At 41.4% G+C, this 25,024-nt stretch overlaps 1 protein-coding gene across 4 annotated transcripts in view; it reads right to left on the bottom strand.

The window, feature by feature from the left end:
• The window catches only part of LOC115113850 (slit homolog 1 protein-like), a 202,750-nt gene that overhangs the window by 10,076 nt on the left and 167,650 nt on the right, over positions 1–25,024 (bottom strand). For all 4 annotated transcript variants that reach the window (XM_065012727.1, XM_065012729.1, XM_065012728.1 and 1 more), the window contains exons 19-29: positions 23,976–24,119; positions 23,704–23,870; positions 13,218–13,350; positions 10,533–10,601; positions 10,375–10,446; positions 10,171–10,242; positions 3,253–3,324; positions 1,130–1,293; positions 801–925; positions 263–497; positions 46–139 (exon numbers count right to left, since the gene is read on the bottom strand). In XM_065012727.1, coding sequence (XP_064868799.1) covers positions 46–139; positions 263–497; positions 801–925; positions 1,130–1,293; positions 3,253–3,324; positions 10,171–10,242; positions 10,375–10,446; positions 10,533–10,601; positions 13,218–13,350; positions 23,704–23,870; positions 23,976–24,119 — 1,347 coding nt within the window. The remainder of the gene's footprint in view (positions 1–45; positions 140–262; positions 498–800; positions 926–1,129; positions 1,294–3,252; positions 3,325–10,170; positions 10,243–10,374; positions 10,447–10,532; positions 10,602–13,217; positions 13,351–23,703; positions 23,871–23,975; positions 24,120–25,024) is intronic.

Below are 25,024 nucleotides of genomic sequence, written 5' to 3'. Positions count from 1 at the left end.
ACACACACACACACACACACACACAGGTTGACATTGTGTACTCACTGAGGTCCAGTAGAGCTGATGAGACAGGTAGACTGGTGTTGACACGGACTGACACCTGGAGCACACACATCCTCCATCTCCTCACACATCTCCCCTGGAGAGAGAGAGAGAGAGAGAGAGATACATTACATTTACATAGCAAAGGATGGAAAAGTGAACCATAATAGGCCCACTCAACTGTGATAGGCTGGTCTAGTGGAATATGTAAATGTGTTACCGGTGTAGTAAGGAGGACAGAGGCAGGTATAGTTGTTGACACCATCTATACAGTTAGCTCCGTTTTCACAGTCGTTATCTTCACAGTCATCCATGTTGGTCTGGCAGGTAGGACCTTCAAATCCAAGGGGACAGGCACAGCTGTATGCCTCCTCCTCCTCGTTTAGTTGGCAGGTGCCCCCATTGGCACAGGGGTTACTGACACAGACGTTCAGAGCAGTCTCACAGTTCCTACCCTGCAGACAAACAGAAAAGAGCGATGGTCACCAACCAACTATGCTCCCAGAGAGCGACAGTATCTGTGAACAAACTGATTACACGCGTCAAGTGAATGTCTGTCAATGTATTTCAAGTTAATGAATTTTCATGAATTGAGTCAGGTGTGTTAAATCCGGGCTGGAATAAAATCCTGCACATCCTGAAAACAGGCTTTAAAAGTGGTCACAAACATCAACAGCCACAAAGACGATAAGTAAGTGTAGCGGGGGGCTGGAACAGAAGCCCAGCCTGGAGGTAAAAGTGTTCATGTGACATCTCACCTTGAATCCAGGAGGACAGCTGCACCTGTAAATCTCCACCAGATCACTGTGACAGATTCCCTGGTTGACACACGGACTGGACAGACACGGGCTACACTTGGCCAGGACGCCACTGTCCACCTCACCTACACACACACACATTGTATTACTTTGCATGATGCTTACCTTTCCAGTTCATGTAGTTTTGAAGTATACAGTACAGCTGGATCTACACAAGAATTAGCATGAGACATGGACTGGTGAAAAAGATGCTAGATTTTTGAGAGAACAGCTAACAGCTAACAGCACCTCTGGTTTCTTATCAAACTAAATGAATGAATCCATCTCACCGTGGCACTCAAACTTCTTGGCAGGGGTGGTGAGCAGCAGCTTGCCCTCCATGCCCGTCGGTCCGGCACAGCGGGCGATGCCAGGCTCCTTGTATCCCGTCTTCACCCAATCAGACAGCCAGCGTAGACGGCAGTCACAGTACAGAGGGTTAGCACCAATTGCCCTGAGATAAAGGGGTCAGAGGTTAAGGGTCAGGGACAGTCAGAGGGTTGGTATCAATCACCTTGAGGAATTAATCAATCAATTAAACATGGCAGAAATAAGGATGAGTCTCAGAGTCTCATGAAGGCTGAGGTTCACTAGATGTAGTGGCACTATCTGACCAGCAGGTGTCTCTCCTGTCCTTCAGATAACACAGAGAACTACATTCTCAACTGTTAAGGCACAGTACTTCTAGAAAAAGAAACCATACTTAATTTTCAAATTGGTTAAAATTAGGTTAAGGGTATGCTTAGGTTTAGGGTTAAAGTTAGGGGTTTGGTTACGGTTAGGGTAAGGTGAAGGTGAAGGTCAGTTATAGATGTTAAGGTTAGGGTTAGTTATGGGAAAAAGTCAGATGTTGGCTATTCAGGCTGTCAATCAGGCTGGTCAGAAAATTCCCCTTAGTCTCTCTCTTCTAGAAAGGACCAACAAGCTATACCTCTGCTTCTTGAAAGGTTTGCAGAACGCTATCTCTGATTACATTGCTGTTGGATAAGTTATTTGACATACTTGGGGGGGGGGCATTTGAAAGTAGAAAAAGGAGAACAAATGTCGTTGAATTGTTGATACAAAGTGTAGACAAAGGGGGAGTTATTGAGTTGCTAAAAGGGAACTTAACACAACTAGTCATGGCTACTTCTGAATCAATGCTGTGAAAAAACATGCATGCAGGCACAGTGACGCACAGTCACACACACTGCCTGATCGATGCTGCTTCATTACCCAGAACCACAGGCTCGTGTTTCAAGCCAGTCCAATAGCTGATATCTGACATCTGCTAACATGAAAGGCACTTGACTGTGGATCAATGATAGACAAAGACAAGGAACCCCCACAAGCTTCTCTAGATCTTTCTCTCTTTACCTCCCTGCATTATCTCTCCTCTCTCTACCCTTTCTTCTTCTTATCCTCCCTTGTATACCCCTCCCATTCCTCTCTCCTTCTCTTCACAGCACTCTCTTCTGTCGTCTTATTTCCTCTTCTCCATCCCTCTCTCCTCCCTTGCCCTCTGTGCTCCTGACATGGATAGACCTATTGATTTACAGCTGATGGCTTTGACATGACAGACAACCTGGACCCCACTGGGAGTAAAGACCTGCTTCAACCTCCCAAAGTTACATACAACCACACACAAACATGCTGATGGACACGAATGCTACCACACACACACACACACACACACACACACACACACACACACACACACACACACACACACACACACACACACACACACACACACACACACACACACACACACACACACACACACACACACACACACACACCTCCCTACAAAGCCCACAGACTGCGAAGAATGTTATGAAACCTACACGGTGTGTGTTTGTTTCGGTGACGTCACAGTGGAGGGGTGTGTAGCATCACCGCAGCTCTGTGGCTGACCAGGGGAGTTCAGCGGATGTAAAGCCCACCAAACAGCTCTAGTGACGGACTACTGTTAGCCACCATCCCCCTGACACACACACACACAGAGGTGGTCTGGGCTGGTAGTGTGTGTGTCAGGGGGATGGTGGCTAACAGTAGTCTGTCACTAGAGCTGTTTGGTGGGTAAGTGCGTAAGTTTGTGTGTGTAAGTGCATAAGTGTGTGTGTGTGTAAATGCGTAAGTGTGCGTGTGTGCCTAAGTGTGTAAACATGTGTGTGTGTGTGTGAGTGGGTAAGTGTGTGGGTAAGTGTGTGTGGCTAGTCTTCAGAAAGTGGGTGGTACAGTAGGGGAAAGCAGATGGTGCCAAACAAGATGCTTCTGTTTATATGTGATATGTTTTATTGATACTGGTGTTGCTTTAGAAGAGTGTGTATGATGAATATTTGTGTGTGTACTTCTTCGTGTGTGTGAAAGGTGTATGCATGTGTGTCTGTTTGAGTGTATTGGGCATGCTCCGGTGCGTGTGTGTACTCACAGGTGAGACAGAGAGGCCACGTCACTGAAGATGCCGTCAGGAAGCTCGGAGATCTCGTTGCCATGGAGAGACCTTAGAGACGACAGACAGAGTGGGAGGTGATTAGGATCATCTAGATCTGCTCACACCGTTCTGTTCAAACAGCCTAAATGTCAGATCACATTTTGATAAAGTCGACTGTGTCGAGATTTGTTCAGAAGTTTCTGTAGTCAGACAATGCAGGGTCGTTATGTTAGAATTACAGTTGCAGAGACCCTGAGGTCTACAGGGAAAGAGGAGTGCATGGAGAGAGCTCCCGTGTGAATCAGTTAGCTACACTTCTCTCTCTAATGACTGCAGCTTTACTGTCTGTTTCTCTGCAGCAGGTCTGGGCAGGGGAAAGGTTGGCTCTATGTCTGCTATGTGGGGCTCAGGGCTGGCTGGCAGAGACAGACATAGGGCTGCAGTGGAATCCAGAGTGGCTGGTGTTGGGTTACTGAACTGAGTACTGAGCAGAGTGCCTAGGCTGAGATTACCAGACAGGGTGGTAGGGTTCTGACAGCTAAAGGGGGGCAATGAGGGTCGATGAGGGGGGTCTGTGAGTGAGCGAAGGGGGAGTTAGGACTTCTGAACAGTTCTTAGTGACTGTTGTAGCCGGCTACCACCCGGTACTCACCCTGCACCTGAGAGACTGCTGCCCTATGTACAGAGTTGAACACTGGTCACTTTAATAATGTTTACATACTGTTTTACCCACTTTATATGTACACTGAGTGCACAAAACATTAAGAATAGTTTCCTAATATTGAGTTGAAGTGGAATTAACAAGTTACATAAATAAGGGATCATAGGTTTCACCTGGATTCATCTGGTCAGTCTATGTCATGGAAAGAGCAGGTGTTCATAATGTTTTGTACACTCAGGATATATAATGTATTCTAGTCATGGCTCATCCTATATAACTTCTATTTTTTTATTTTTTTTATGGATTATGTGTGTATTTCTATCTATTTTTATTGTTAGGTATTACTGTTAGAAACAGTGCAGTAATAGCATTTTGCTGCACCTGCGATAACATCTGCAAATCTATGTACTCGCCCAATAAACTTTGATTTGATTTTGATTTGCTGCCTGGAGTGGGGGGTGATGGGGAGAAGGGGTCTGTCAGAGTCCCAGTGCCAGGGCTGCTTCCTTCCTCGTCCTTTAATGATTGGGTGACGAGCCACTGCGCTAACCGATAGATATCAAGTCAAATTTGATTTGTCACATATGCCGAATACAACAGGTGTAGACCTTACAGTGAAATGCAAACTTACAAGCCCTTAACCAACAACGCAGTTCAAGAAATAGAGTTAAGAAAATATTTACAAAATAAACTAAAGTAAAAAAATCAAATCAAATTAAAAAGCGACTCAAGAAAATGGCATAACAATAACGAGGCTATATATGTGCGAGGTAATTTAGTCGAGGTCATTTGTAAAGTGACTATGCATAGATAATAAACAGCGAGTAGCAGCAGTGTAAAAACAAAGCACACGCACGCACGCACGCACGCACGCACGCACGCACACACGCACACACGCACACACACACACACACACACACACACACACACACACACACACACACACACACACACACACACAAGGCTTAATGGCAGTAAACACAGGGCTTTAATGGCAGTAAAATAATATGGCTGTACTATTTTGTCAGGACATTAACAACAGTCTCAGTCTCTTTGGCTGAAGCCCAGATACCTACTTCTAATACCCTTGGCTACTGACCAAACTATTACTATACCTTCCTGTTCAGTACAGATGTGCTATCTTAATTTGATCACTATTGTTGAAGCACATTTTCCTGCGCGGCATAAAATACAAATTGTTAGGTATTCTAGTTTTTAAAAGCCTTCTAATGTTTGTCATTTCCACTTTAAAGTGGCAGACTTGATGTATCCCAGAAATGTACCCCTACAAAAGTGTTCATTAATTACAATCCACATAATAATTCACATTTCCTGTTTCTATAGGATTATTTTCCTGTTGTGAGAAACATGGTCAAATTAAGATAGAACATGTACTGTACTAACCCCTATTTAGCTCTGTACACTCCTTTAATGTATCCACTCTAACCCTCATATGCTATAGCCCCGGCTGACTGAATACCCCTTACCAAGGCAGGGGGTTAGGGGTGAGGGGGAAAGATTTGCAGTGGGCAGTTGGCCAGTAGCACTGTCTCAGAGAGAGAGAGATGAGAGGAGCCAGGGAGTCTCTGATACAGAAACATGATCTTTACTAAACACACCGGCACACTGCTCTCCTGGCCTCCCTTTTCATGTCTCTTCCTTTACCTCAGAAATCTCTCTTTCTTTTTCTCTCAATTTCTCTTTCTCACCCCACACTTCTTGGCCACACTCTGGCGCTGTCTTGACACACTCCCTTTACACCTAATACCTAATACCCAACACACACACACACACACACACACACACACACACACACACACACACACACACACACACACACACACACCTAATACCCAACACACACACGTCACACACACACACACACACACACCTAATACCCAACACACACACACACACACACACACACACACACACACACACACACACACACACACACACACACACACGCACACACATGCACACACACACACAATACCCAGCAGGCCAATTAGCAGCTTATTAATCCTTATCCAAAACCACAATAAACATCATACACAGGCACAGACACACACACGCATATACGCACACACACACATTCGCGCGCACACACACACACACGCACACACACACGCACGCACACACACACACACCCCAAACCACATCCATGCCATACCCAGACCCTTAGCCTGTTTGAAGCTGCGTTCACTAATGATTCCTAAATGTCTTTACTAGTCTGTAAAGCTGAAGGGGTGTGTGTGTGTTTGTGTGTGTGTGTGTGTTATAATGAAACTTTTGGCACCTCAGTGTGCTTTCTGTGAAGGGGACACTAAAACCTGCCAACTTTGAACTCTGAACCCCTTTTAGAGTCTTACAGTTAAAACTATTAAACGTCTGGCCTGAGACACTTTCTGTCTCAGCCTCTCTATCCCTCCTCCCTTTCAGAAAAGAAAGAGCCAGGTACCAATTGACATTTTATAGGAGGGATTTGATTGATCAGACCAGCAGTAAAGACATCAAAGTATTCTGTTTCATTTCTGACTCCTGTTCAACTGAGACAATAGGGTGGTCCTAGACAGAGAGGAGGAGTGTGTGTGTTCATGTGTGTGCGAGGGGGTGTCTGCATACTGACATAGGGTATAAGTTACAAATGAAGCAGACTTATATGGCGCGTGAGTGAAATGTACCAGGAGTCACGGTCATATAGCTTCATTAAGATCAAAGCCAGTGGCTGGGAGCTGAAATACAGTATGAACTAATGATCATTCAGCTGCACCCTGATTCTGCTGGTAAAAACAGGACCAAGGCTTTGTGTTTCCTAATGATCATGGAGGCTGACTCTTATTTTGCAGTAAAAAGCAGCTTTGTGTAGTTCTTTGTTGTAAGCAGTGAAAGACTGCCTGGTAAAACACTTGGAAGTCTGACAAGTCTGCTGCTGAACTGCATTTGCATGATAAGTAACCTTGACTTGAGGCTTGAAGACTTGTGTTAGCTCCCTGATAAGTAACCTTGACTTGAGGCTTGAAGACTTGTGTTAGCTCCCTGATAAGTAACCTTGACTTGAGGCTTGAAGACTTGTGTTAGCTTCCTGATAAGTAACCTTGACTTGAGGCTTGAAGACTTGTGTTAGCTCCCTGATATGTAACCTTGACCTGAGGCTTGAAGACTTGTGTTAATCCTTGATATGTAACCTTGACTTGAGGCTTGAAGACTTGTGTTAGCTCCCTGATAATAAACCTTGACTTGAGGCTTGAAGACTTGTGTTAGCTCCCTGATATGTAACCTTGACTTGAGGCTTGAAGACTTGTGTTAGCTCCCTGATAAGTAACCTTGACTTGAGGCTTGAAGACTTGTGTTAGCTCCCTGATATGTAACCTTGACTTGAGGCTTGAAGACTTGTGTTAGCTCCCTGATAAGTAACCTTGACTTGAGGCTTGAAGACTTGTGTTAGCTCCCTGATATGTAACCTTGACTTGAGGCTTGAAGACTTGTGTTAGCTTCCTGATAAGTAACCTTGACTTGAGGCTTGAAGACTTGTGTTAGCTCCCTGATATGCAACCTTGAATTGAGGCTTGAAGACTTGTGTTAGCTCCCTGATATGTAACCTTGACTTGAGGCTTGAAGACTTGTGTTAGCTCCCTGATAAGTAACCTTGACTTGAGGCTTGAAGACTTGTGTTAGCTCCCTGATATGTAACCTTGACTTGAGGCTTGAAGACTTGTGTTAGCTCCCTGATATGTAACCTTGACTTGAGGCTTGAAGACTTGTGTTAGCTCCCTGATATGTAACCTTGACTTGAGGCTTGAAGACTTGTGTTAGCTCCCTGATATGTAACCTTGACTTGAGGCTTGAAGACTTGTGTTAGCTCCCTGATATGCAACCTTGACTTGAGGCTTGAAGACTTGCGTTAGCTTTAGCTAAAAGGGCTAACAGGGCAAAGTCTCGTGTTGTAAATAAGATTCAAGCTCACACACTCCATTGCATACAGCCCATAATAAGAACCTCTCCATCTGTCTCTGGCTCTCTCTCTCTCTCTCTCTCTCTCTCTCTCTCGCTCTCTCTCTCTCTCTCTCTCTCTCTCTCTCTCTCTCTCTCTCTCTCGCTCTCTCTCTCTCTCTCTCTCTCTCTCTCTCTCTCTCTCTCCATTGAGCCGTTGTACACAGCAGATGGCTTTTTAGTTTCCCCAAATTGATAGAGAGGAACAGTGACAACTTGGCCTAGGCTTCACTGTTTCCCATCTCTCCCTTTCTCTCTCTCACCCCACATCTCTCCCTCCCTCCCTCACTTCTCTCCCTCTATCCACCGGGCCAGACATATTTTGGCTAGGTCTCTCCTTTGTCTCTCTCTCCCATAACGTTGCTGTTTCAATTACAGTTGGAGTAAAGGAGTGACTGTATCGTTGGCAGCAGAGCAGACTTGCATCATCCCTCAGTTCATTCCATGTACAGTCACTTAGGCAAAATGTTTGCAGACGCGCTGATCCAAAGTTTACTACCATTAGTGAAACATCATGTATTAGTAATTAGAGGTAGACTGATAAATCGTAATGGCCGATTAATTAGGGCCGATTTAAAGTTTTCATAACAATCGGAAATCGGTATTTTTGGACGCTGATTTGGCTGATTTGGCCGATTTTGTATTTTTTTTACACCTTTATTTATCCTTTATTTAAGTAGGCAAGTCAGTTAAGAACACATTCCTATTTACACTGACGGCCAAGGAACGGTGGGTTAACTGCCTTGTTCAGGGGCAGAATGACAGATTTTTACCTTGTCAGTTCGGGGATTCAATCTTGCAACCTTACAGTTAACTAGTCCAACGCTCTAACCACCCGATTACATTGCACTCCACGAGGAGACTGCCTGTTACGCGAATGCAGTAGAAGCCAAGGTAAGTTGCTAGCTAGCATTAAACTTATCTTATAAAAAACAATCAATCAATCATAATCACTAGTTATAACTACACATGGTTGATGATATTACTAGTTTATCTAGCATGTCCTGCATTGCACTAAATCGACGCGGTGCTTATTCGCGAAAAAGGACTGTCGTTGCTCCAATGTGTACCTAACCATAAACATCAATGCCTTTCTTAAAATCAATACACAAGTATATATTTTTAAACCTGCATATTTAGTTAATATTGCCTGCTAACCTGGCTTGTTGCAAACTCTGTGAAGACTATTTCTTCCTAACAAAGACAGCCAACTTCGCCAAACGGGGGATGATTTAACAAAAGCGCATTTGCGAAAAAAAGCACAATCGTTGCACGACTGTACCTAACCATAAACACCAATGCATTTCTTAAAATCAATACGCAGAAGTATATATTTTTAAACCTGCATATTTTGCTAAAAGAAATCCAGGTTAGCAGGCAATATTAACCAGGTGAAATTGTGTCACTTCTCTTGCGTTCATTGCACGCAGAGTCAGGGTATATGCAGAACCGAATGGTTCCGTATTTCACTGAAAGAATAAACGTCTTGTTGTCGAGATGATAGTTTCCGGATTCAACCATTTTAATGACCAAAGGCTCGTATTTCTGTGTGTTGTTATGTTATAATTAAGTCTATGATTTGATAGAGCAGTCTGACTGAGCGATGGTAGGCAGCAGCAGGCTCGTAAGCATTCATACAAACAGCACTTTCCTGCGTTTGCCAGCAGTTCTTCGCAATGCTTGAATCCTAGCGCTGTTTATGACTTCAAGCCTATCAACTCCCGAGATTAGGCTGGTGTAACCGATGGCTAGCTATTGTCACGTCGTCATGAGGAGACCAAGGCGCAGCGTGATAAGAATACATTATTCTTTTAATTAAACAAAGAACACTTAACAAACTAACGTGAAGCTATGATAAACCGAGTGCTGACATGCAACTTCACATAGACAATAACCCACAAAAACCTAAATGGAAAATTATTTTACTAACAAGTTGAACGTTTTTTGCAGCCTGATCACCAAAACCTCCTCAACCGTCTTTCACTACCATGTAGAAAGTACAGGACAAGACTTGAATATGGATGTTTGTAGGATAAGAGGTGTTAGGGCTAGACTGGGCTGGACTGGACTGGGCTGGGCTGGGTGGTGTGTGTCTTCTGAGATGCCCTAGCTGTTTATAGTGTCCAGAACAGCTTCACTGGAGTCACTCTACAATTCTCAACAGTACATGAACACATACACCCCCCCCCCCCCCACATGTACAAAAACACCCCCCCCCCCACAGGCATGCACACAGAGATGGGATAGGAGAAGGTGCTCACAGTAGTCGAAGGGAACGTAGTCCACCAAAGGCCAGACTGGGGATGCAGCGCAGAGAGTTGTAACTCAGGATCCTGGAATGAGAAGAAACAGAGATTATACCGTGTCATCAATCCCTCATGTTAAAACAGATCCTGGAAAAGCAGAGAGTTGTGATTAAGTGTTCAGTGCTCTCATAGTGGACAGGTGGACTGATCAGTGCTTACAGTGTGGTGAGCTGACTCATGTTGGAGAATGAAGAGTTGGTTAGAGAGTTGATCTTGTTGTTACTCAGGTCTCTGGAAGAGACAGAACACACTGTTAAATTACACACTGACAAATAACACCAGGTAAATATAAAGGCTGGTCAGGAAGACACACTCACACTAACTGGAGGTATTTGAAGGTAGACAGTTCCTTTGGCACCACACTGAACTGGTTCCCGTCTAGATACCTGTGCAGAGACAGACAGACATTCAGCATTTAATACTTGTGTGAAATGGCAGCATTCAGAGCTCAGCCTTTCTAAAGCCACAGAGAGAGAACGGCCAGACCACTAACCCTAACAACCCCCTGTCAGATAGTAGCACTGTCCCACCACTCCTCCACCCACACCCCTCTCTACCTATCTCCTCCACCCTGCCTCCACCCTCACCCCTCTCTACCTATCTCCTCCACCCTGCTCTCCTTCCACACCCCTCTCTACCTATCTCCTCCACCCTGCCTCCACCCACACCCCTCTCTACCTATCTCCTCCACCCTGCCTCCACCCTCACCCCTCTCTACCTATCTCCTCCACCCTGCTCTCCTTCCACACCCTCTAACTATCTCCTCCACCCTGCCTCCACCCACACCCCTCTCTACCTATTTCCTGCACCCTCCCCTTCCTCCACCCACACCCCTCTCTACCTATCTCCTCCACCCTGCTCTCCTTCCACACCCCTCTAACTATCTCCTTTCCTCTGCCTCCACCCACACCCCTCTCTACCTATCTCCTCCACCCTCCCCTGCCTCCACCAACACCCCTCTCTACCTATCTCCTCCACCCTCCCCTGCCTCCACCCACAACCCTCTCTACCCATCTCCTCCACCCTCCCCTGCCTCCACCCACACCCCTCTCTACATATCTCTTCCACCCTCCCCTGCCTCCACCCACACCCCTCTACACCTATCTCCTCCACCCTCCCCTGCTCTCCACCCACACCCCTCTACACCTATCTCCTCCACCCTGCCTCCACCCATGCATCCCTAAACCTATCTCCTCCACCCTCCCCTGCCTCCACCCACACCCCTCTACACCTATCTCCTCCACCCTACCTCCACCCACACCCCTCTATACCTATCTCTTCCACCCTCCCCTGCCTCCACCCACACCCCTCTATACCTATCCCCTCCACCCTGCCTCCACCCACACATCCCTATACCTATCTCCTCAACCCTCCTCTGCCTCCACCCACACCCCTCTATACCTATCTCCTCAACCCACACCCCTCTCTACCTATCTTCTCCACCCTCCCCTCCCCTGCCTCCACCCACACCCTCTCTACCTATCTCCCCCTCACCACTCCTCCACCCACACCCCTCTCTAACTATCTTTCTCTCCCTCTGCTGTCAAAGGGAAAAGAGTGTAACTACCATGGACACACTCCCACCCCCCACATAAATCTCTACTGGAACATTGAGGTCTTCTGCTATTGTTCTATGTTGCCCTGAGGGCAAAGAGGCCCCCACGAAGGTGAAGGTGATGGGGTAATGACAGTGTGTGTGTGTGTTGAGAGGTGGGGGCATGGAGTAATAACGGTGGAGCGTTAGATGGTTAAAGACTGTGTGTGTGTGTGTGTGTGTGTGTGTGTGTGTGTGTGTCTGCAAGGGTTACAGTAGTTTCATTAATGACAGTGTTGGAGCAGCACACTCTCAGATAAAAGCATGGGACACCTGGTCACACCTGCTACGACAATGACAATGTGTGTGTGGGTGTGTGTGTGTGTGTGTGTGTGTGTGTGTGTGTGTGTGTACCCCGTGGAGAAGTGGAGGAAAGTTCAGACCCATCCCAACAAAACTTTCTCATTAAAATGTTCTCTTGCTGCTGGGTACCACTCATAGAGAGAGTGACATCAGTGTTAGGCCTGGGGGCCGCTGGGAGCAGACAGGAATGTCTGAGAGAACAACTACAACACGTTCCTCTCTTTCTGTCTATCTCTCTCTTTCTGTCCATCTCTCTCTTTCTGTCCATCTCTCTCTTTCTGTCTATCTCTCTCTTTCTGTCCATCTCTCTCTTTCTGTCTATCTCTCTCTTTCTGTCTATCTCTCTCTTTCTGCCTATCTCTCTCTTTCTGTCTATCTCTCTCTTTCTGTCTATCTCTCTCTTTCTGCCTATCTCTCTCTTTCTGTCTATCTCTCTCTTTCTGTCTATCTCTCTCTTTCTGCCTATCTCTCTCTTTCTGTCTATCTCTCTCTTTCTGTCTATCTCTCTCTTTCTGCCTATCTCTCTCTTTCTGCCTATCTCTCTCTTTCTGTCCATCTCTCTCTTTATGTCTATCTCTCTCTTTATGTCTATCTCTCTCTTTCTGTCCATCTCTCTCTTTCTGTCTATCTCTCTCTTTCTGTCCATCTCGCTCTTTCTGCCTATCTCTCTCTTTCTGCCTATCTCTCTCTTTCTGCCTATCTCTCTCTTTCTTTCCATCTCTCTCTTTCTGCCTATCTCTCTCTTTCTGTCCATCTCTCTCTTTCTGTCCATCTCTCTCTTTCTGTCTATCTCTCTCTTTCTGCCTATCTCTCTCTTTCTGTCCATCTCTCTCTTTCTGTCTATCTCTCTCTTTCTGTCTATCTCTCTCTTTCTGCCTATCTCTCTCTTTCTGCCTATCTCTCTCTTTCTGCCTATCTCTCTCTTTCTGCCTATCTCTCTCTTTCTGCCTATCTCTCTCTTTCTGTCCATCTCTCTCTTTCTGCCTGTCTCTATCTTTCTGTCTTGACTACAATGCTACAATCTGCTCATGTCCATAAAGTTAAACCTGATTTCATCACAAACATTTTATAATTGAAATGTTTGATATTCTGCGGAGGAACTCACAGCTCGGTGACGTTTCTGGGGATGCCTTTGGGCAATGTACGGAGGTGTTTGTTACTGCAGCGTACCACGGTCTCCAAACAAGTACACTCACTGGGACACTGAGGCCTGGGCACACAGCTTGTCTCCTCCACACCTGGGGAGGGAGGGAGGGAGAGAGAGAGAGAGAGAGAGAGAGAGAGAGAGAGAGAGAGAGAGAGAGAGAGAGAGAGAGAGAGAGAAGGGGGAGAAGGTGGCAGTGAGGGAGGGGATTTTGATTATTCAAATGGCTTTGAGTCACACACTTAAACACAGAGACACACAATTATCGCTAACAATTTAGCAAAGTCTAAGAACAAAACAGATTGGGCGAGGAACACAGCTAGAGAGGTATGAGTGGGAAAGGGGCGGGGAGAAGGAGGGAGATAGAGAAAGAGATAAGGAGAGACATATACCATATACCATATACCAAAGATAAAGAGAGGGACAGCGGCGTGTGGAAGAGCGATATGCGGGGGAGGGGGAGGTAAAGAGGGGGAGAGGGAGTGAGAGACAGATCTCTTTCACCAAAAGAGACAAGAAAAGGGCAACCAGTGAAGAACAAACACCATTGTAAATACAACCCAAATTTTTGCTTATTTATTTTCCCTTTTGTACATTGTTTCAACACTGTATATATACATAATATCACATTTATAATTTCTTTATTCTTTTGAAACTTCTGTATGTTAAATGTTTACTGTTAATTTGTATTGTTTATTTCACTTTTGCATATTATCTACATCACTTGCTTACATATGTTAACATATGTTTCCCATGCCAATAAAGCCCCTTGAATTGAGCGAGGGGGTTGAGAGATGGACCCAGATGAAGTGAAAGAAGGGAAAAGCTGCATTTAAAGGAGAGAAAGAGAACACAAGATAATTACAGACTGAGGAGTGAGAGATGATAAGGAGAACAGGGGGAGAGGAGAGCATCCACTAGTCAGACTAATGTGATATCGAAGAGAGAGGAAAAGAGATGACAGACAGAGAGACTAGAGGAAAATAAATGATAGAGAGAGAGAGAGAGTAGAAGAAAAGAGATTATACATAGACTAGAGGAATAGAGATTATACATAGAATAGAGGAATAGATATGATAGACTAGAGGAATAGAGATTATACATAGAGAGAGTAGAGGAAAAGAGATTATGCATAGACTAGAGGAATATAGATTATAGATAGAATAGAGGAATAGCGATTATACATAGACTAGAGGAATAGAGATTATACATAGACTAGAGGAATAGAGATTATACATAGACTAGAAGAATAGAGATTATACATAGACTAGAGGAATAGAGATGATAGATAGACTAGAGGAATAGATATGATAGACTAGAGGAATAGATATGATAGATAGAATAGAGGAATAGAGATGATAGATAGAATAGAGGAATAGAGATGATAGATAGACTAGAGGAATATAGATGATAGACTAGAGGAATAGATATGATAGACTAGAGGAATAGATATGATAGACTAGAGGAATAGATATGATAGAATAGAGGAATAGATATGATAGATAGAATAGAGGAATAGAGATGATAGATAGAGAGAATAGAGGAAAATAGATGATACATAGAGAGAGTAGAGGAACATAGATTATACATAGAGGAATAGAGATGATAGATGGAATAGAGATGATAGATAGACTAGAGGAATAGATATGATAGACTAGAGGAATAGATATGATAGATAGAATAGAGGAATAGAGATTATACATAGACTAGAGGAATAGAGATTATACATAGACTAGAGGAATAGAGATTATACATAGACTAGAGAAATATATATGATAGACTAGAGGAATAGATATGATAGACTAGAGGAATAGATATGATAGATAGAATAGAGGAATAGAGATGATAGATAGAATAGAGGAATAGAGATGATAGAAAGAATAGAGGAATAGAGATGATAGATAGAGAGAATAGAGGAAAATAGATGATACATAGAGTAGAGGAAAATAGATTATACATAGAGGAATAGAGATGATAGATAGACTAGAGGAATAGATATGATAGACTAGAGGAATAGATATGATAGATAGAATAGAGGAATAGAGATGATAGATAGAATAGAGGAATAGAGATGATAGATAGACTAGAGGAATAGAGATGATAGACTAGAGGAATAGATATGATAGACTAGAGGAATAGATATGATAGACTAGAGGAATAGATATGATAGAATAGAGGAATAGATATGATAGATAGAATAGAGGAATAGAGATGATAGATAGAGAGAATAGAGGAAAATAGATGATACATAGAGAGAGTAGAGGAACATAGATTATACATAGAGGAATAGAGATGATAGATGGAATAGAGATGATAGATCGACTAGAGGAATAGAGATGATAGATAGACTAGAGGAATAGATATGATAGACTAGAGGAATAGATATGATAGACTAGAGGAATAGATATGATAGACTAGAGGAATAGATATGATAGAATAGAGGAATAGATATGATAGATAGAATAGAGGAATAGAGATGATAGATAGAGAGAATAGAGGAAAATAGATGATACATAGAGAGAGTAGAGGAACATAGATTATACATAGAGGAATAGAGATGATAGATGGAATAGAGATGATAGATAGACTAGAGGAATAGATATGATAGACTAGAGGAATAGATATGATAGATAGAATAGAGGAATAGAGATTATACATAGACTAGAGGAATAGAGATTATACATAGACTAGAGGAATAGAGATTATACATAGACTAGAGAAATAGATATGATAGACTAGAGGAATAGATATGATAGACTAGAGGAATAGATATGATAGATAGAATAGAGGAATAGAGATGATAGATAGAGAGAATAGAGGAAAATAGATGATACATTCAGTAGAGGAAAATAGATTATACATAGAGGAATAGAGATGATAGATAGACTAGAGGAATAGATATGATAGACTAGAGGAATAGATATGATAGATAGAATAGAGGAATAGAGATGATAGATAGAATAGAGGAATAGAGATGATAGATAGACTAGAGGAATAGAGATGATAGACTAGAGGAATAGATATGATAGACTAGAGGAATAGATATGATAGACTAGAGGAATAGATATGATAGAATAGAGGAATAGATATGATAGATAGAATAGAGGAATAGAGATGATAGATAGAGAGAATAGAGGAAAATAGATGATACATAGAGAGAGTAGAGGAACATAGATTATACATAGAGGAATAGAGATGATAGATGGAATAGAGATGATAGATAGACTAGAGGAATAGAGATGATAGATAGACTAGAGGAATAGATATGATAGACTAGAGGAATAGAGATGATAGATAGAGTAGAGGAAAAGAGATGATAGATAGACTAGAGGAATAGAGATTATAGATAGAATAGAGGAATAGAGATTATACATAGACTAGAGGAATAGAGATTATACATAGACTAGAGGAATAGAGATGATAGATAGACTACAGGAATAGATATGATAGACTAGAGGAATAGATATGATAGATAGAATAGAGGAATAGAGATGATAGATAGAATAGAGGAATAGAGATGATAGATAGACTAGAGGAATAGAGATGATAGACTAGAGGAATAGATATGATAGACTAGAGGAATAGATATGATAGACTAGAGGAATAGATATGATAGAATAGAGGAATAGATATGATAGATAGAATAGAGGAATAGAGATGATAGATAGAGAGAATAGAGGAAAATAGATGATACATAGAGAGAGTAGAGGAACATAGATTATACATAGAGGAATAGAGATGATAGATGGAATAGAGATGATAGATAGACTAGAGGAATAGATATGATAGACTAGAGGAATAGATATGATAGATAGAATAGAGGAATAGAGATTATACATAGACTAGAGGAATAGAGATTATACATAGACTAGAGGAATAGAGATTATACATAGACTAGAGAAATAGATATGATAGACTAGAGGAATAGATATGATAGACTAGAGGAATAGATATGATAGATAGAATAGAGGAATAGAGATGATAGATAGAATAGAGGAATAGATATGATAGAAAGAATAGAGGAATAGAGATGATAGATAGAGAGAATAGAGGAAAATAGATGATACATAGAGTAGAGGAAAATAGATTATACATAGAGGAATAGAGATGATAGATAGAATAGAGGGATATAGATGATAGATAGACTAGAGGCATAGAGATGATAGATAGACTAGAGGAATAGATATGATAGACTAGAGGAATAGATATGATAGATAGAATAGAGGAATAGAGATGATAGATAGAATAGAGGAATAGAGATGATAGATAGACTAGAGGAATAGAGATGATAGACTAGAGGAATAGATATGATAGACTAGAGGAATATATATGATAGACTAGAGGAATAGATATGATAGAATAGAGGAATAGATATGATAGATAGAATAGAGGAATAGAGATGATAGATAGAGAGAGTAGAGGAACATAGATTATACATAGAGGAATAGAGATGATAGATGGAATAGAGATGATAGATAGACTAGAGGAATAGATATGATAGATAGAATAGAGGAATAGAGATTATACATAGACTAGAGGAATAGAGATTATACATAGACTAGAGGAATAGAGATTATACATAGACTAGAGGAATAGAGATTATACATAGACTAGAGGAATAGATATGATAGACTAGAGGAATAGATATGATAGACTAGAGGAATAGATATGATAGAAAGAATAAAGGAATAGAGATGATAGATAGAGAGAATAGAGGAAAATAGATGATACATAGAGTAGAGGAAAATAGATTATACATAGAGGAATAGAGATGATAGATAGAATAGAGATGATAGATAGACTAGAGGCATAGAGATGATAGATAGACTAGAGGAATAGAGATGATAGACTAGAGGAATAGATATGATAGACTAGATGAATATATATGATAGACTAGAGGAATAGATATGATAGAATAGAGGAATAGATATGATAGATAGAATAGAGGAATAGAGATGATAGATAGAGAGAACAGAGGAAAATAGATGATACATAGAGAGAGTAGAGGAACATAGATTATACATAGAGGAATAGAGATGATAGATGGAATAGAGACGATAGATAGACTAGAGGAATAGATATGATAGATAGAATAGAGGAATAGAGATTATACATAGACTAGAGGAATAGAGATTATACATAGACTAGAGGAATAGAGATTATACATAGACTAGAGGAATAGAGATTATACATAGACTAGAGGAATAGATATGATAGACTAGAGGAATAGATATGATAGACTAGAGGAATAGATATGATAGAAAGAATAAAGGAATAGAGATGATAGATAGAGAGAATAGAGGAAAATAGATGATACATAGAGTAGAGGAAAATAGATTATACATAGAGGAATAGAGATGATAGATAGAATAGAGATGATAGATAGACTAGAGGCATAGAGATGATAGATAGACTAGAGGCATAGAGATGATAGATAGACTAGAGGAATAGATATGATAGACTAGAGGAATAGATATGATAGACTAGAGGAATAGATATGAAAGACTAGAGGAATAGAGATGATAGATAGAATAGAGGAATAGAGATTATACATAGACTAGAGGAATAGAGATTATACATAGACTAGAGGAATAGAGATTATACATAGACTAGAGAAATAGATATGATAGACTAGAGGAATAGATATGATAGACTAGAGGAATAGATATGATAGATAGAATAGAGGAATAGAGATGATAGATAGAATAGAGGAATAGATATGATAGAAAGAATAGAGGAATAGAGATGATAGATAGAGAGAATAGAGGAAAATAGATGATACATAGAGTAGAGGAAAATAGATTATACATAGAGGAATAGAGATGATAGATAGAATAGAGGGATATAGATGATAGATAGACTAGAGGCATAGAGATGATAGATAGACTAGAGGAATAGATATGATAGACTAGAGGAATAGATATGATAGATAGAATAGAGGAATAGAGATGATAGATAGACTAGAGGAATAGAGATGATAGACTAGAGGAATAGATATGATAGACTAGAGGAATATATATGATAGACTAGAGGAATAGATATGATAGAATAGAGGAATAGATATGATAGATAGAATAGAGGAATAGAGATGATAGATAGAGAGAGTAGAGGAACATAGATTATACATAGAGGAATAGAGATGATAGATGGAATAGAGATGATAGATAGACTAGAGGAATAGATATGATAGATAGAATAGAGGAATAGAGATTATACATAGACTAGAGGAATAGAGATTATACATAGACTAGAGGAATAGAGATGATAGACTAGAGGAATAGATATGATAGACTAGAGGAATATATATGATAGACTAGAGGAATAGATATGATAGAATAGAGGAATAGATATGATAGATAGAATAGAGGAATAGAGATGATAGATAGAGAGAGTAGAGGAACATAGATTATACATAGAGGAATAGAGATGATAGATGGAATAGAGATGATAGATAGACTAGAGGAATAGATATGATAGATAGAATAGAGGAATAGAGATTATACATAGACTAGAGGAATAGAGATTATACATAGACTAGAGGAATAGAGATTATACATAGACTAGAGGAATAGAGATTATACATAGACTAGAGGAATAGATATGATAGACTAGAGGAATAGATATGATAGACTAGAGGAATAGATATGATAGAAAGAATAAAGGAATAGAGATGATAGATAGAGAGAATAGAGGAAAATAGATGATACATAGAGTAGAGGAAAATAGATTATACATAGAGGAATAGAGATGATAGATAGAATAGAGATGATAGATAGACTAGAGGCATAGAGATGATAGATAGACTAGAGGAATAGAGATGATAGACTAGAGGAATAGATATGATAGACTAGAGGAATATATATGATAGACTAGAGGAATAGATATGATAGAATAGAGGAATAGATATGATAGATAGAATAGAGGAATAGAGATGATAGATAGAGAGAACAGAGGAAAATAGATGATACATAGAGAGAGTAGAGGAACATAGATTATACATAGAGGAATAGAGATGATAGATGGAATAGAGACGATAGATAGACTAGAGGAATAGATATGATAGATAGAATAGAGGAATAGAGATTATACATAGACTAGAGGAATAGAGATTATACATAGACTAGAGGAATAGAGATTATACATAGACTAGAGGAATAGAGATTATACATAGACTAGAGGAATAGATATGATAGACTAGAGGAATAGATATGATAGACTAGAGGAATAGATATGATAGAAAGAATAAAGGAATAGAGATGATAGATAGAGAGAATAGAGGAAAATAGATGATACATAGAGTAGAGGAAAATAGATTATACATAGAGGAATAGAGATGATAGATAGAATAGAGATGATAGATAGACTAGAGGCATAGAGATGATAGATAGACTAGAGGCATAGAGATGATAGATAGACTAGAGGAATAGATATGATAGACTAGAGGAATAGATATGATAGACTAGAGGAATAGATATGAAAGACTAGAGGAATAGAGATGATAGATAGAATAGAGGAATAGTGATGATAGATAGACTAGAGGAATAGAGATGATAGACTAGAGGAATAGATATGATAGACTAGAGGAATAGCGATGATAGACTAGAGGAATAGAGATGATAGATAGAATAGAGGAATAGAGATGATAGAAAGAATAGAGGAATGGAGATGATAGATAGACTAGAGGAATAGATATGATAGACTAGAGGAATAGATATGATAGATAGAGGAATAGATATGATAGACTAGAGGAATATATATGATAGACTAGAGGAATAGATATGATAGATAGAGAGAATAGATGATACATAGAGAGAGTAGAGGAAAATAGATGATAGATAGAGAGAGGAAAATAGATGATACATAGAGAGAGTAGAGGAAAATAGATAGATAGAGAGAGGAAAATAGATGATACATAGAGAGAGTAGAGGAAAATAGATGATAGATAGAGAGAAGAGTCCCCTAAGCAAGCTGGTCCTGGGGCTCTGTTCACAAACACAAACACACCCCACAGAGCCCCAGGACAGCAGCTCAATTAGACCCAACCAAATCATGAGAAAACAAAAAGATAATTACTTGACACATTGGAAAGAATTAACAAAAAAAACAGAGCAAACTAGAATGCTATTTGGCCCTAAACATAGAGTACACAGTGGCAGAATACCTAACCACTGTGACTGACCCACACTTAAGGAAAGCTTTGACTATGTACAGACTCAGTGAGCAAAGCGTTGCCATTGAGAAAGGCCGTCGTAGGCAGACCTGCTCTCAAGAGAAGACAGGCTATGTGCACACTGCCCACAAATTGAGATGGAAACTGAGCTGCACTTCCTAACCTCCTGCCAAATGTATGACCATATTAAAGACACATATTTCCCCCAGATTACACAGAATTCGAAAAAACAAACTCGATTTTGATAAACTCCCATATCTACTGGGTGAAATACCACAGTGTGCCATTACAGCAGCAAGATGTGTGACCTGTTGCCTCAAGAAAAGTCAACCAGTGGAGAACAAACACCATTGTAAATACAACCCATATTTATGCTTATTTATTTTCACTATTGTACTTTAACCATTTGTACATCGTTGCAACACTGTATATATACATAAAATTACATTTGTAATTTCTTTATTCTTTACGAACTTCTGTATGTTATATGTTTACTGTTCATTTTAATTGTTTATTTCACTTTTGTATATTATCTACCTCACTTGCTTTGGCAATGTTAACATATGTTTCCCATGCCAATAAAGCCCCTTGAATTGAATTGAGAACAGAGGAAAGCTGTTGAGACAAAGACAGAGCATTCATTCTCAGCAGCAAGAAGATTCACTGGTCAATACAGCCAACAGCTCAATACCACCACTCAGCCAGCATCGATCACAGGCCTAGGTACTGCTGAGTGTGTGTGTGTTTGTCAGGTGCATCGATCAGAATCCTAGGGACTGCTGAGTGTGTGTGTGTTTGTGTGTGTTTGTCAGGTGCATCGATCAGAAGCCTAGGTACTGCTGAGTGTGTGTGTGTGTTTGTGTGTGTTTGTCAGGTGCATCGATCAGAAGCCTAGGTACTGCTGAGTGTGTGTGTGTTTGTCAGGTGCATCGATCAGAAGCCTAGGTACCGCTGAGTGTGTGTGTGTTTGTCAGGTGCATCGATCAGAAGCCTAGGTACTGCTGAGTGTGTGTGTGTTTGTGTGTGTTTGTCAGGTGCATCGATCAGAAGCCTAGGTACTGCTGAGTGTGTGTGTGTGTTTGTGTGTGTTTGTCAGGTGCATCGATCAGAAGCCTAGGTACTGCTGAGTGTGTGTGTGTTTGTCAGGTGCATCGATCAGAAGCCTAGGTACTGCTGAGTGTGTGTGTTTGTCAGGTGCATCGATCAGAAGCCTAGGTATTGCTGAGTGTGTATGTGTTTGTCAGGTGCATCGATCAGAAGCCTAGGTACTGCTGAGTGTGTGTGTGTTTGTCAGGTGCATCGATCAGAAGCCTAGGTACTGCTGAGTGTGTATGTGTTTGTCAGGTGCATCGATCAGAAGCCTAGGTACTGCTGAGTGTGTATGTGTTTGTCAGGTGCATCGATCAGAAGCCTAGGTACTGCTGAGTGTGTATGTGTTTGTCAGGTGCATCGATCAGAAGCCTAGGTACTGCTGAGTGTGTGTGTGTTTGTCAGGTGCATCGATCAGAAGCCTAGGTACTGCTGAGTGTGTGTGTGTTTGTCAGGTGCATCGATCAGAAGCCTAGGTACTGCTGAGTGTGTGTGTGTTTGTCAGGTGCATCGATCAGAAGCCTAGGTACTGCTGAGTGTGTATGTGTTTGTCAGGTGCATCGATCAGAAGCCTAGGTACTGCTGAGTATGTATGTGTTTGTCAGGTGCATCGATCAGAAGCCTAGGTACTGCTGAGTGTGTATGTGTTTGTCAGGTGCATCGATCAGAAGCCTAGGTACTGCTGAGTGTGTATGTGTTTGTCAGGTGCATCGATCAGAAGCCTAGGTACTGCTGAGTGTGTATGTGTTTGTCAGGTGCATCGATCAGAAGCCTAGGTACTGCTGAGTGTGTATGTGTTTGTCAGGTGCATCGATCAGAAGCCTAGGTACTGCTGAGTGTGAAATCAGTTGGTAAACAAAAGAACAAAATACTTTTACTAGGACAGTCGATTACCTGGAATCCCATTCAACCACTTTTTGACTTTGAAAGAAAGAGGAGTGAGATGTTGGTGCAGAACGTATTATCAGTCCAGCCCCGGCTAGTTCATTTACCTCCCACACAATGGGGAACATCAACAGGTAATTACCTTTATCTTAAAGGGACAGTACATGGCAACAAAACAACAAAAAACTTGTGTGCTGGAGTGTGTGTGTGTGTGTGCGTGTGTGTGTGTGTGTGTGTGTGTGCGTGTGTGTGTGTGTGTGTGTGTGTGTGTGTGTGTGTGTGTGTGTGTTGACCGTAACTCACCCTCTTCACAGCGGAAGTCAGGCACTGCCACGTCCTGTAGTGGGATCTCCTTGAGGAAGGCGGGGCGCTGGCATCGAGGGTTGCCCGTGACGATCTTCCTGCTTCTCAGCCAATCACCAAGCCAGGCCAGACGACAGTCACAGTTGAAGGAGTTAGCAAGGAGGTTACTGATGGAGAGATCGAGGGAGAGAGTCAGTACCAGACTTAATAATTACACCACTTATGCTTTAATGCGCCGTGTGTGTATGTGTATGTGTGCATGTGTGTCTTACAGTGTAGACAGTGTTTGCAGGGTGTCGAAGGCTCCAGGGGTGATGGTAGTTAGCTGGTTGTCATAGAGAGACAGCAGGCGAACGTTGTACAAGCCAGTGAAGCTGTTGTTATGGATACAGCTGATCTTGTTGTTCCTCAACATTCTGGAATAGAGAGAACCGCTTAATTGTCATATACCATTGTGATGTGAATAGATATGAAGTGTATTGAAATATGGTGATATAAATAAATATCAAACATTAGGATAAAGACTTTCCCATACAGTCACTTTCCCCATACAGTCACTTTCCCCATACAGTCACTTTCCCATACAGTCACATTCCCCATACAGTCACTTTCCCATACAGTCACATTCCCCATACAGTCACTTTCCCATACAGTCACATTCCCCATACAGTCACTTTCCCATACAGTCACTTTCCCATACAGTCACTTTCCCATACAGTCACTTTCCCCATACAGTCACTTTCCCATACAGTCACTTTCCCATACAGTCACATTCCCCATACAGTCACTTTCCCATACAGTCACATTCCCATACAGTCACTTTCCCCATACAGTCACTTTCCCTTACAGTTACTTTCCCATACAGTCACTTTCCCATACAGTCACTTTCCCATACAGTCACTTTCCCCATACAGTCACTTTCCCTTACAGTCACTTTCCCATACAGTCACTTTCCCCATACAGTCACTTTCCCATACAGTCACTTTCCCCATACAGTCACTTTCTCTTACAGTCACTTTCCCATACAGTCACTTTCCCCATACAGTCACTTTCCCCATACAGTCACTTTCCCTTACAGTCACTTTCCCATACAGTCACTTTCCCCATACAGTCACTTTCCCCATACAGTCACTTTCCCCATACAGTCACTTTCCCCATACAGTCACTTTCCCATACAGTCACTTTCCCCATACAGTCACTTTCCCATACAGTCACTTTCCCATACAGTCACTTTCCCCATACAGTCACTTTCCCCATACAGTCACTTTCCCCATACAGTCACTTTCCCATACAGTCACTTTCCCCATACAGTCACTTTCCC

Source organism: Oncorhynchus nerka, linkage group LG28 (genome assembly GCF_034236695.1).
Source record: "Oncorhynchus nerka isolate Pitt River linkage group LG28, Oner_Uvic_2.0, whole genome shotgun sequence".
Classification (NCBI taxonomy): Eukaryota; Metazoa; Chordata; class Actinopteri; order Salmoniformes; family Salmonidae; genus Oncorhynchus; species Oncorhynchus nerka.
The sequence above is the reverse complement of the archived record's forward strand: the minus strand, read 5'-3'. Positions and strand labels throughout refer to the sequence as shown.